Source organism: Pseudorca crassidens, chromosome 5 (genome assembly GCF_039906515.1).
Source record: "Pseudorca crassidens isolate mPseCra1 chromosome 5, mPseCra1.hap1, whole genome shotgun sequence".
NCBI classification, from domain to species: Eukaryota; Metazoa; Chordata; class Mammalia; order Artiodactyla; family Delphinidae; genus Pseudorca; species Pseudorca crassidens.
The window spans coordinates 77,471,843-77,485,607 of NC_090300.1; the positions used below are offsets into that span (position 1 = coordinate 77,471,843).

Below are 13,765 nucleotides of genomic sequence, written 5' to 3' on the forward strand. Positions count from 1 at the left end.
TTCATCCAAATTAATTTTATTCATAACAATTTTCTCAATTTTTAGCGATAATTTGTCTCTAATACATAAAGTACTCATTTATAACACAAATGAAGATAAAGTCACTTCTCACAAGATAAATATTAATTTAACAGAATTAAGTTTCCTCTATTGGCACTTGATGCTTGAGGATTATGAGAGGTCGACACAACAGAGCACTGAATTTTGAAATTAGCTGAGAATCATCCAGAATTTCCTCTAGTAAACATAATATTAGCCATAAATGAAGATGAAAGAAAAAAGTAATGACAATTCTAGAACACTTCTAGTCACAAATGAATAGGTCTTATTTAGGTTTATGGAAAGCGTTTAACTACATAAAACTCATAGGGAAAAACGGCCATATTTGAAAACAGCCACAAGGATTAAAGTAGAACACAAGATGGTAATAAACAGAGTCACAGAACATACTAAAGAGGTATGTATGGTCAGTCCCACTGGAACCTGTAGATTCGCATTCTTATATACCTAGGGAGAGAGATGGATAGAGAAGTTAAAGACATTTAAGATCAATGTCCTAAGGCGAAACCACTGCTTTGATTTTTAATTTTAACTTTTTCTTTTTTCTTTTAAATATCTTTCAGCCATTGTTATACTACATATAACATTATTATTTGAATGATTCTTTTAAATTCAACATTTCAGTTAATTTAACAGAATCAGACTCAATTCCCATAATAATTCTTAAATTCTCATTAGCTTTGACTTTTTCTGCTTTTTACATAGAGTTGAGTATATTGTTAAAAAATACTAGCTATATCCTAATGTCACCTCTGTAATCAATATAAACATTTACTTCCTCTTACTATGTTTCATATTAGAATACAGAATAATCTAGAAGTTAAAGCCCTAAAGGAAAAACATTAAAACAACAATAAAACTAAAGGATCCATTCTTTCCTGTTTTGCTGTTTCTCTCCTCAAACAGCTTTTAAAAGTTTGTTAGGACTTCCCTGGTGGCTCAGTGATTAAGACTCCACCTGCCAATGCAGCGGACACAGGTTCTATCCCAGGTGCGGGAAGATCCCACGTGTCGCAGAGCACCTAAGCCCGTGTGCCACAACTACAGAGCCTGCACTCTAGAGCCCGCATACCACGACTACTGAACCCATGCACCGCAACTACTGAAGTCCACATGCTCTAGGGCCCATGTGCTGCAACTACCGAGCCCGCATGCTGCAACTACTGAAGCCCACACATCTAGAGCCTTGCTCCGCAACAAAAGAAGACACTGCAATGAGAAGCCTGTGCACTGCAACGAAGAGTAGTCCCTGCTCGCCGCAACTAGAGAAAGCCCACGTGCAGCAACGAAGACCCAATGCAGCCAAAAAAAATTTTTTTAAGTTTGTTATTCACAAATTACACAATTGAATGTGTCCTTTACTGTTTTTAAAACATCCAAGTAGTTGCAATACTCACTAGCAATACAAAAGTTCTCCTATGTTCAACTTGGTTTCTATTTTCTATTTGGTTTTGAAGATAAAGGGGTTCAATTAGAAACTCTGGTAAGTTTTATGGTTTAAAAATAGGTTTGGGGCTTCCCTGCTGGCGCAGTGGTTGAGAGTCCGCCTGCCGATGCAGGGGACGCGGGTTCGTGCCCCGGTCCGGGAAGATCCCACATTGCCGCGGAGCGGCTGGGTCCGTGAGCCATGGCAGCTGAGCCTGCGCGTCCGGAGCCTGTTGCTCCGCAATGGGAGAGGCCACAACAGTGAGAGGCCCGCGTACCGCAAAAAAAAAAAAAAAAAAAAAAAAGTTTTAAAAAACATTAAAATTTAGGTAACTTGGGAATTCTTTTATTTTTGGTTTCTTTTTATAAATGCATGGATTACACTTTCACATGCAAAAAAAAAGTTACCAACACAGTCTGTAGCAAAGTGCCATCTAAAAGCATCTTTCAAATAATGGCATTTTCAAACAAGCCTTAGTACAGTTCACCATCTTAGTAATGGTCACCTATTTTTCTGGTATATATAAACAAGAAATGTAACAAAGAAAAAAATCAAAGTATTTAATTATGACCTCCTATGTCAAGTTACATGGTCTTAAAGAGAACTGAATTCAAAATGTTTTAATAGAGTGATTTTTTATTGTGTAGCAATGCACACCACCTATTTTTTAAACCAATACATCATAAATAGTATAAATACTAATCATACTCTTCATTCACATGAGAAAATCAAATGTAATTCTCCAGATGTACTTTAGAGTTTGAAAAAAATCCAGGTACTCTATGGCAATAGAAATCTCAAAAGCAAATTTATGTTGCATAACATATTAGCACAATCATACATCTTTCCAACTGTCTGTTCAAAGAAGTTTCTCCAATACAAAATAATAGGCTTTGCAGTAGGGCTTCCCTGTCAGTAGTGGTTTTCTGAATTAGCTGGTAAACATACTTCTAAGCAACTACAAGGAAAACACTTCAAATCCAAATATCCACACATATGAACAAATCTGCTTTATGTTTATCTGATTGACAGTTATGTTGTCTGCTAGTTTAAATTTTTAAATTTTTTTTATTTTTGTTGCAAACTCATTTGACTCTTTGTAAAAATAAATTGTAAAAATAATGACACAGATTGTGGCATTCAACCAAAGAAAACAGGCCTTAAAGAGAATTAGGAACAAAGAGAAATTCAGATACTACAAGCATCAGTTAAAAGGCAGCTCTTAAAAGAGTAACAAAAGAACAGAAAAAAAGAGGGAAAGAAAAGAGATATGTTGTACAAAGACTTACCAATCTGAAGAAAGGAAAGTAGACTATGTTAGCTCAAGAGGGTAAGTAGAAAACTACAGACTCCTTAGACAAAGCCAGTGTTAATGAAGTACTAATACTTACCTAGTTTAATAACTGAAAACAAGTTGGGAGGCTAAAACACCAAAAATGGCCTGAAACAGCCTAGATTTAGATTTATAATAACAATATAACTGTCTAGAAACTTAACCACAGTTGAAATGATACAACTTTAGAGTTTTACTTTCCTTTTTTCACTTGTTCTGTGTAATATAATAAAGTCAACTAATTCATTTTTTTGCTCAAAAATTAATAAAAAGTTCTAAATAAAGTGAAGTTTTATTGATTAAAATCAGATGGACACACCACTGTTTTTCTTTACCATTCCACACTTTTAAAAAGCCCATCAGCTATACTTAAGCTCTGGATCAATGAGGCATTGGGACTAACTCTAAATCCCCATCCCCCAAATTAAATGATTCTATGACTGTTGCTATTAGTAACAAAGAAACAACATTAAAAACAAACAAAAAACAGCTTTCTATGATAGAATATAAAATGTTAATCCCTTAAACGTGGCAGAAACATTATAGGAAGAGTTTTATATGAGGCCGCATGACCTAAAACAACATAAAATATTAACTTACTGATTTATATTTCATATTGTTCCATTGGCAGTTATCCTTTCTGTTCAAAGCACAAGGAGCTGTCACTTCTGACTGAGCCCAGCATTTCAAAATTGGAAACTCTGAGAAAAAGTGGTAGAACACCGTATCAGAAAACTGATCTGGACTAGAGGCTAGGCCAGTCTTTCATGTTGGGATATGAGTATTCAAATATTTTAATACACAATGTACATGATTTGGACCCAACTATCATGTGCTCTTCTATTTTAATAGCCTGTTCTAAGTGGATGGCTAGGAAATTATAAAATTACAAAGACTGCATAGAAGTTGAGCATGACTTCTTAACAAATCCCACTACACCAGGGGCCATTTTTTTTTAACTTAAACTTTTTTTGAAGTATAACATATCTCAGAAGAATAAACAGATCCTAAACCTACAACTTGATAAATTTCCGTAGAGAAAACACACTCATGTAAAGAATACTCAGACCAAAAAAATGAACAATTCCAGAACCCCAGCTGCTCTCTTGGGAGGGAGCACTTTTCCAAAGTTTATTTAGGGTAGGTAAAATGTACCATGAAAAGAAACAGAAAACTAGGTTGGATAAACAAAGCTAACACAGTTGAATACTTTTTAAGTTTTCTCATCATGAAATATATGATGACAGCAAATGTATGATTAAAAACTTTCTATCTGCCAATCTTTAGTAACAGTGCTACTGACTTCTGTTTGGAGACACGAAGAACCAAAATCTGAAAGGGGCTTCTTAAAGTCTTGACTGTAGGAAGACTGAAAATGATGAGAGCATAGTTTTTAAATTTACTAAAATCCACACATAGGGACTTCCCTGGTGGTGCAGTGGTTAAGAATCCACCTGCCAAAGCAGGGGACACGGGTTCGAGCCCTGGCCCAGGAAGATCCCACATGCCGCGGAGCAACTAAGCCCACGCACCACAACTACTGAGCCTGAGCTCTAGAGCCCGTGAGCCACAACTACTGAAGCCCTCGTGCCTAGAGCCCGTGCTCTGCAACAAAGAGAAGCCACCGCAATGAGAAGCTCACGCACTGCAATGAAGAGTAGCCCCTGCTCGCCACAACTAGAGAAAGCCCGCATGCAGCAACAAAGACCCAACACAGCCAAAAAAAAAAAAATCCACACATAAAAACAGAAAAAACAATCACACACAAAACCAATAACTCATAGACAACTTTTACAACAAAACTAGGTGAAAAAGTATCCCCCTTAAACACCAAAATACATGTGAGTGGACACAAAGCACTAACAGCTACAAATCCTGCAGTATCAGTATGAAGAAACAGAAAGCAGCAAAGGAGTAATAAGGATCAATGGCTGAATAAAGAAACAACCAGACATTATATGCCCACTCATAAAAGATCACATCACCGCCTATAGTCTGCCCAAAAGAATCAAACCTGAATCTCATCACACCTCTCGAGCCAGCTGCCAATTTCCAAGTAATAAAGAAGTCAGATGAACTAATGAGTATAATCACCCAAACCCCAACAGTGATAGGGTCTCAAATGACCCCGGTTCTTCAACAGATAAATTTTTTTTTAAAGGAGATAGAGGGGAAATCTGTAAATTAAGAGACTTAATGGAAATAACATTTTTTAAAATGGCAAGGCTAAGCTACAGTGTCTAAGAACGCCCACTTGAGTGATAAAAGTATAAAAAAACATAAGGAAGTGATTAAAAGTCAGGAGAGTGTGTTACTCTTACAGGAAAGGAGATTGGGACAGGACACCCGGGGCTGCTGCTCGGGCAGCTGGCAAAGTTCTGTTTCGTGACCTGGGTGGTAGTTACCTGGGTATCTGCCTTCTAATAAGTCACTAAACTATATATTTGTGAAGTTTTTCTATATCTGTGCTTTATTTTACAATCAAAAAGTTTAAAAGAAAGAAAAAAGAAACATGATTTTGTTATCACCATCCTTGACTTCAGACTTATCATTATACCTTTAATTTTATTTTCAACTCTCCAAAAAGACTTGCAATCCTTACCTTGGTCACAATACATCAATAAATCTGGGTTATTGAGCACAATAAAGGTTTCTCCATCTTTACTATGTGGCCGATGATAGCGATAATGCACAGGCAAAAAAGCTTGGAAACAGTCAATGCACTGTGAATCCTGTCTGGCATAAATGAGAACTTCAGACTCCTTGGACAAATAGTTGGGAGCCTCTATATTAAAATTTTCTGAAACCATCACTGCCTGTCAAAAAGAAAACAAATATTAGTCCAGAAGAAATGAATGAGGAAGATTAAAAAATAAATAAAACCAGAAGATTGTTATATAGATGAGCAAAAATGTCAAAACACCCCCCTTATAAACAATTTCCATTCCCCTTCCATCCTCAATTTTAAGTAGAAAACACAAGATATCATGTGTGTTTAATAACATTTACTAAAAGTAAACTGAGGAAATTATACTCTGGGGTGTGAAATTTCCCCATAATAAAAATTTCTATGTAATTTCCTTATCAACCTTTGTTTAGGTAACTACACAGCTACCAAGAAAAGAAATTTCATGAATAAACATAGCATTATTCAATAAGTATGAAAACTATGACAAAAACAGTTAACCCAGTATTGGGTTAAAATGATTGGTGTCATTCTGCTAATTTCCTGTTCTTCACAGAAGTAAGATGGTAGTGAGTAAGATAGAGCACTGTGGTCAGGAAGTCTAAGCAAAGGTCAGCACTCTTTCCATACTGGGCATAAAAAGTTAATGGAAAAAATGGTAAATGATTCTTTTAAAAAATAATATGGTAAAAAACATTTTAAAATAAGTATTCTACACCGAAAGTAAAACTGCACATGTGGCAGAAATTAGTCCTAACTTACAAACGTATCCATATACACATACATACACATTTATGTATGAAACCACACATATATACATATGCACACACATACACATGTATATCAACATTGTATACATAATCTGTGTTCGTGTGTGTGTGTATGCATACACACATGCAAGTTTTCTCTAGATTCTTTATGGAAAGAGAAAAAAATAGCATTAACTTCCACCCACCACAGCGAGCATTCTAATTCTTCTATTTGACAGTGATACCAAGTGCTATATTTTCACATGTTGTTTCTTCTCTGTTCATCACAGGAGTAACAGAACTTATTGGTAAAGGTCAAGGAATTATATAATCTTGAGCCATAAGGAACCTGGAGGTAATCAAGTTAAACCACTGTTCCAATGAGAGTATTTATCAAGTATCCAGCCACTATTTTAATGCTTTCAATGACTGGAAGGGAGTTCATTACTTTGAGTCATCTCACTTTATGTACTGTTAAAATTATTCCTTTTTTATTAGTAGAAACTTGATGCTCTGACCCATAATAATTCACCAATTGTCGATGCTTACAATATCTGCAATAAATATGTCCTCTGTTTTACTAAGGGTCCCTTATACATCAGAAGGCAACCACACTGCCCCCACTAAGTTTTCTCCTCCCCAAAGAAATATGCAGTTTTCTTGGTTTCTCATGACATGGTGTCTAAACCATGCATCGTATCAGTTGCCTTTCAAAATACTCAGAGGAAATAGTAGCAACACTACCTTCTTTAGCAAAAATTGCATTAGCTTTTTTTTTTTTCAGTTTCTAGGTGTAAAAATTGCATTAGCTTTTTAGCAGCCTCATTTCAGTGTGACACATATCTATATACTATCTATTTTTTTTAATTAATAGATTTCATTTTTTAGAGCAGTTTTAGGTTTACAGAAAAACTGAGCAGAAAATAACAGCATTCCCACATACTCCCCACAGCTCCCACACACACTCAGAGTTTTTTCTATTATTAACAACAGTTTGGTACATTTGTTACAACTGATGAACATTATTATTAACTAAAGTCCATAGTTTAAGTTAGGGTTCACTCTTTACATTGTATATTCTATGGATTTTTCACAAATGTAAAGTGACATGTATTCATCATTACAGTATCATACAGAATAGTTTCACAGACCCTGTGCTCTGCCTATTCATCCCTATATTTTTCATTTGAACTTTTTGCACAAAACTTTAAATAACTCCCATCCTATTTTATCGAGTAATTGATGTTTTACTAATTAAATGCAGGGCTTTATATCTCTCTCTATTAAATTTATCTTTCTGGCTACAGTCCATTTTTTCTAGGCTATTGAGATTTAATTGAAATCCGAATCTGTCAACCAGCATTAATGTAACATTTATGAACTTGATAACTGTGTCTTTTGTATTTTTATCTAAGGATAAAAATGTTGACCAGGAGGATCATAAGAGCAAACCCCTAAGGAATTTTACTAGAGACCTCCTGCTAGAAATTTATTAATAAACTCTCTTTGGGTACAACTAGTTACAAATCAAAATAACACATAAGCCCAAATGTTCTATCTTGTCAACACAGATGACAAGATAATAAAGATAACTTTCTTTGAGTACTTAGGTATTTCACCAAGTGGTTTATATATGTTATCTCCTTTAATTTTCACAAGAACCCTATCAGGTAGGAACTCTTAGCCCCATTATATAAATGAGCAAACAAAGTATCAGGGTGGATAAACAATATACTGTAGCTAGTAAGTAAAGGAGACAAGATTCAAAGCCAGGTCAAACTGACTCTCCTATTCAATTAGGTTAAATAATATAAAATCGCCCATGTTTATCTAGTTGAAAATTAAGTGTAATAAGTAGAACTAACATAAAGTATATTCCTGATTGTGCTATTTAGAATTTATGATGGTACTATGATCTTCAGCTTCTCTAATTATTGAGCTGTTTTGTTTATTTTTGTTTGTTTATTGCTTATTTTTCCATAGAAATAAAAATATGGTCACTTGCCAAAAATTGAGAATATTTTTAATATGAATTTAAGCTGGGATATAATGAAAATGAGGCAAATTGCTACACGGCATTCTGGTAGGGCCAGAACAACAGGTAGGGCCCTGTTGGTCAAAGGATTATTTGGTGACGGTTCAAAAAATTTTATTCTGGGTATCTGAATCTCAAACATCAGCCTTATAGGGGTTTTTCTTTTGCAAGTAATGAAAATATCTGGAATTAGATAGTGGTGATGGTTGTACAACTTTATGAATATATTAAAAACTACTAAATTACACATTTCCAAAGGGTGAATTTTATGTCATGTGAATTATGTCTCAAAATTTTAAATGGGGATAATTTCTTTTTAATGAACCTCAACAGAGACCCAAATCCATTTTAAACCAAGATCAACTAAGAACCAGCAGAAGCTAGTCCACAAACAACAGTCTGAGGTCCTGGAGCCAACTCAGGAGTTTAGGCTATGAATTTCTTGACACCTAGCTACAATACGGAAGAGGGGGAAATGTACAAATAGGTATACCGATTGAGAGGTGATCAAAATCTCAAGAGAGTTACAGGTATGTGTATCACTTTAGATTCAAAATAATAGAGAAATATTTTTGAAAATCATAACCTGACAACCAAAAGTGATCTAGACAATAGCTAGATGCTGGTAAATCTCCCAAACACGTGCCAAACCATCAGTGCAACCCCAAAAAGTCCAGTGACTCTACGCTGATCCACAAAAGTCACAATTCATTGTTCCACTTTCACCATGATAAAACAATAGCAATAGAATGTTATCAAGAAATTGAAATTATGTATCAAAAATTAATCCTAGAGCAACATGCACTGGTTAACAGACATGGACCTACACTTTTTCATGACAACACTCAACTACACGTGTCATAAACCACCAGAGCAAAGTTAAATGAATTAAGCTATAAAACTTTTGTACCATATCTGTAACATTCAACAGATCTTTCTCTCACAGGCTAGAGCTCTTTCAAAACAACCCCAAACATTCCCCAATTAAGACACAGTAATTGGTATCTTTGAATAACTTGTACAATCTAAAAATGTAAAACTTTATAAAAAATGAAATGTACAATACTTTTCTGACACAGGGATGTTAATTCTAACAGTACTTATTTTTTTTATAATCAGTCTGGCTAAGGGTCTATCAATTTTATCCCTCTTAAAGAACAAGTTTTTGGTTTCACTGGCTTTCCCTATTGTGTTTCTGTTTTCTAGTACATTAATTTCTGCTATGATCTTCACTATTTATATTCTTCTACTTTGGTTTCATGTGCTCTTCTTTTCATAGATTAAGGAGGCTTAGCTGAAAACACTGACTGAGACCTCTCTTCTTTCTAAAATAGGCATTTTAGTGCTACAAATTTCCCTCTAAACACAGCTTTAGCAGTACCCCACTAGTTCTGATATTTTGTATTTTCATTTCCATTCAGCTCAAAATTCTTTATTTCCCTTTTGATTTCTCGTTTGACCATGGATTTCTTAGAAGTATGCTAATTAGTTCCCAAATGTTTGAGGGTTTTCTAGAGAGCTTTCTTTTCTTTATTTATAACTGAATTCCTCTGTAGTCAGAGAATATTCTTGGCACATCTTGAATTCTTCTAAATTTATTGAGGCTTGTTTTATGGCCTAGAGTGATCTATCTTGGTAAATATTCCATGTACACCTAAAAAAAGAACGTGTATTCTATTGTTGTCAGGTGGAGTGTTCCATGAATGCTAATTAGGTCAAGTTGGTTGATAGTTTTGTTCAAATCTTCCATAATCTTATCAATTTTCTGTCTACTTATTATGTCAATTATTGAGAGAAGGGTACCGAAATCTCCAACTATAACTGTGGATTCATCTATTTCACCTTACAGTTCTACCAGTTTTTCTTTGTGCATTTTGAATCTCTGTTATTAGTGGCATAAATGTTTAGGATTATTATTTCCTTCTGATTAGTTGATCCCTTTATCAAAATGACCCTCCTTAGCACTGGTGATAGTCTTGGCTCTGAAATCCCTTTGCCTAATATTAATATAGCCACTTCAGCTTTCTTTTGATCAGTGTGAGCATGTTCTATCTTTTGTTTTAAAATTTAAAGTTCATTTCTTGTATGCAACATACAGTTGGGTCTTGCTTTCTTATCCAATCTGAAAATCTCTGACTTTCAATGGAGATATTTAGACATTTACACTTAATACGCTTATTGATATGGTTAAGTTTAATTCATCTTGTTCTCTATATCTTACGTCTATTTTTTGTTCCCTTTATCTTCTTTCTCTGCCTTCTTTCCAGGTAACTGAATGTTTTTTATAGTTCCATTTAATCTGCTTTGCTGGCATATTAACTACAACTCTATTTTGTCATTTTTGTGGTTACTTTAGGGTTTACAGTAAACATCTTTAATGTAGCAGAGTCTACCTTCAAGTGATATTAAACTGCCTTATATTTAGTATAACAACCTTACAAAAGTGTATTTCATTTTTCACTTCCCAGCTTTTGTGATAGTGCTATCATACATTTTATTCTTAGACATGGTTAAGAATGGCTACACTACATTGTTATTATTTTTTGTCAATTATCTTGGAAAAATTTAAATAATAAGAGAAAAAAGTCATATTTACCCAGTAGTTATATTTCAAGTGCTAGTCTTTCCTTGGTGTACATATAGATTTCATTTGGTATCATTTTCCTTCTGCCTGAAGGACCTCTTCTAACATTTCTTGTATTGGAGCTCTGATGGTAATGAATTCTTTCAGCCTGTACGTCTGAAAAAGTCTTTATTTCACCTTCACCTTGAAAGGTATTTTCACTGGCTACAGAATTCTAAATTCACAGGTTTTTTTCAATACTTTAAAGATGATGCTACTCCATTTTCTTGTTTGCATTATTTTTGACAAGAAATCTGCTGTTATTCTTATCTTTGGTCCTCTGTATTTTACATGTGGTTTTTTCATCTTGATGCTTTTAAGATTTTCTCATTATCATTGTTTTAAACAATTTGATTATCATGTACCTTGGTGTAGTTTCCTTCATATTTCTTGTACTTGAGCATTGTAGATATGTGGGTTTATAGTTTTCATCAAATTTGAAAATTTCTCAGCCATTATTTCTTTCTTTCTGGCTGCGTTGGGTCTTACTTGCGACACACCAGATCTTCACTGTGGCATGTAGGATCTTTCGTTATGGCATGCAGGCTCTTCATTGCAGCGTGCAGGCTTCTCTCTAGTTGCGGTACATGGGTTCCAGAGTGCATGGGCTCTTTAGTTGTGGCACGCAGGCTCTAGAGAGCGTGGGCTCTATAGTTTGTGGCACACAGGCTCTCTAGTTGAGGCATGCGGGCTCACCAGTTATGGTGCACAGGCTTAGTTGTCCCGTGGCATGTGGGATCTTAGTTCCCGAATCAGGGATTGAACCCGCATCCTCTGCATTGGAAGGAGGATTCTTAACCACTGGGCCACCAGGGAAGTCCCTCAGCCATTATTTCTCCAAATATTTTTTCCATCTCCATCTCTTTCCTCTCTCCTTGCGGACTCCCATTACAGCTCCCCCCCAGCTTTACTGAGATATAATTGACATACAACATTGTGTAGGTTTAATCTGTACAACATGAAGATCTGATATATGTATATACTACAAAATGATTACCATAATAAGATTAGTTATCACATCCATCACCTCACATAATTACCTTTATGTGTGTGTGTGTGTGTGTGTGTGTGTGTGTGTGTGTGAGGTGAGTACTTTTAAAGTATACTCTCTTAGCAAGTTTCAAGTATACAATACAGTATCGTTAACTATAGTTACCATGCTGTACATTAGATTTTCAGAACTTACTCATCTTATAACTGGAAGTTTGTACTCTTTGACTACATTCATCCATTTTCCCCACATTCTCACCCCTGGCAACCAACAACCTACTCTCTGAGTTCAGTTTTTCTTAGATTCCACATATAAGTGAGATCATAGAATATTTGTCTTTCTCTGACTTATTTTACCTAGCATAATGCCCTCACAGTTCATGTGTTCTGTTGCAAATGGCAGGATTTTCTTTTTTATGGCTGAATAACATTCCACTGTGTGTCTGTGTGTGTATACATATTTATGTGTATATACACATATATACACACATACACACACATGTATATACACATTTATATATAGCTCTCATTTTCATATCTATATCTCTCTCTCACACTTCTTTGTCTGTTTATCCATTGATGGATGCCTAGGTTGTTTCCATACCCTGGCTATTGTAAACAGTGCTGCAATGAATGCAGGGGTGCAGACGTCTATTGGAAGCAGCCCAGTTACACTTACTGTGGGGGCCACTTGAAGTTGTCCCACAACTCACTAATGCTCTACTCACTTTTTACATTTCTTTTTTTATCTCTTTTATATTTTTGGTAGTTTCTATTGCTATGATTTCAAGTTCATTAATCTTTTCTTCTGCATTGATCTGCCATTAATTTCATCCAGAATATTTTCCATCTCACACTTTGTAGTCTTAATCTTTAAAAGGTCAACTGTCCTTTCATATATCTTCCATTTCTCTACTTACCTTTTTGAACATATGGAACGCAGTTATAATAACTATTTTCTTGGCCTGTCTGTTAATTCTAATATCTGGGTCAGTTCTGCATCAGTTTTGACTGATTCATTGATCTCCTCATTACAGGTCATATTTTCCCGCATCCTTGCAAACTTTTTATCAGAGTCAAGACATTTTGATCTTTTTGGGTGCTAGATATTCCTGCATTCCTATAAATATGCTTGAGCTTTGTTTTGAATGCAGTAAATTTACTTGCAACAGTTTGATTTTTGGAAGGTCCTGGTTTTGAAATTTGTTAAGCAGGACTGAAGCAATGTGCAGTCTAGGGCTTAGTATTCCCCACTACTGAGAAAAAGTTCTTCTGTTTAATCTATCCAATGCCCAGTGAATTACGAGGATTTTCCTAGTCTGGTTGGTGGGAACAGGCACTACAACTGAGCCAGTGTGCGACACTGTTACCTCTAATTTTTTCATATGGTTCTTTTCCCAGCATCAAGCAGTTTCCTCACATGCATGCACTAATTAATACTCAACTACGTGCTTGAGGGGAACCTCTAAGGATCTCTGCAGTTTGTCTCTTTGCAGTTCTCTCCTCTCTGGTACACTGTCTAGTGAATTCTAGTGACTTTGGTCTTTCCCAAATCTTACCTTTATCTCCTCAACTCAAGAAGCCCACCAGGCTCTGCTTGGGTTTACCCTCCCAGTACTACAGCCTGAAAACTCTCATGCAAAAAGCTAGGACAACTGAAGGGCTAACCTTATTTATTTCCCATCTCTAAGATATCACTGCCTTCACTGCCTGATATGCAATTATTTTTTCCATTATTTCATATATTTTGTCTATTTCTTGGTTGTTTCAAGTGGGAAAGTAAATCTGGTCCCTGTTCTCCAACTTGGCCAAGGCAGAAGCCCTAACACATTTTGATTGAGTGAAACTTACGATTCCAAAAAC

The 13,765-nt window shown here is 35.4% G+C and overlaps 1 protein-coding gene across 1 annotated transcript in view; it reads right to left on the minus strand.

Annotated features, from left to right (window-relative positions):
• Positions 1 to 13,765, minus strand: part of PIGX (phosphatidylinositol glycan anchor biosynthesis class X) — a 27,431-nt gene continuing 13,666 nt past the window's right edge. The window contains exons 5-7 of the mRNA XM_067737157.1: positions 5,422 to 5,635; positions 3,420 to 3,520; positions 1 to 507 (exon numbers count right to left, since the gene is read on the minus strand). Of these exons, the coding sequence (XP_067593258.1) occupies positions 364 to 507; positions 3,420 to 3,520; positions 5,422 to 5,635 (459 nt within the window). The 3' untranslated portion in view covers positions 1 to 363. The remainder of the gene's footprint in view (positions 508 to 3,419; positions 3,521 to 5,421; positions 5,636 to 13,765) is intronic.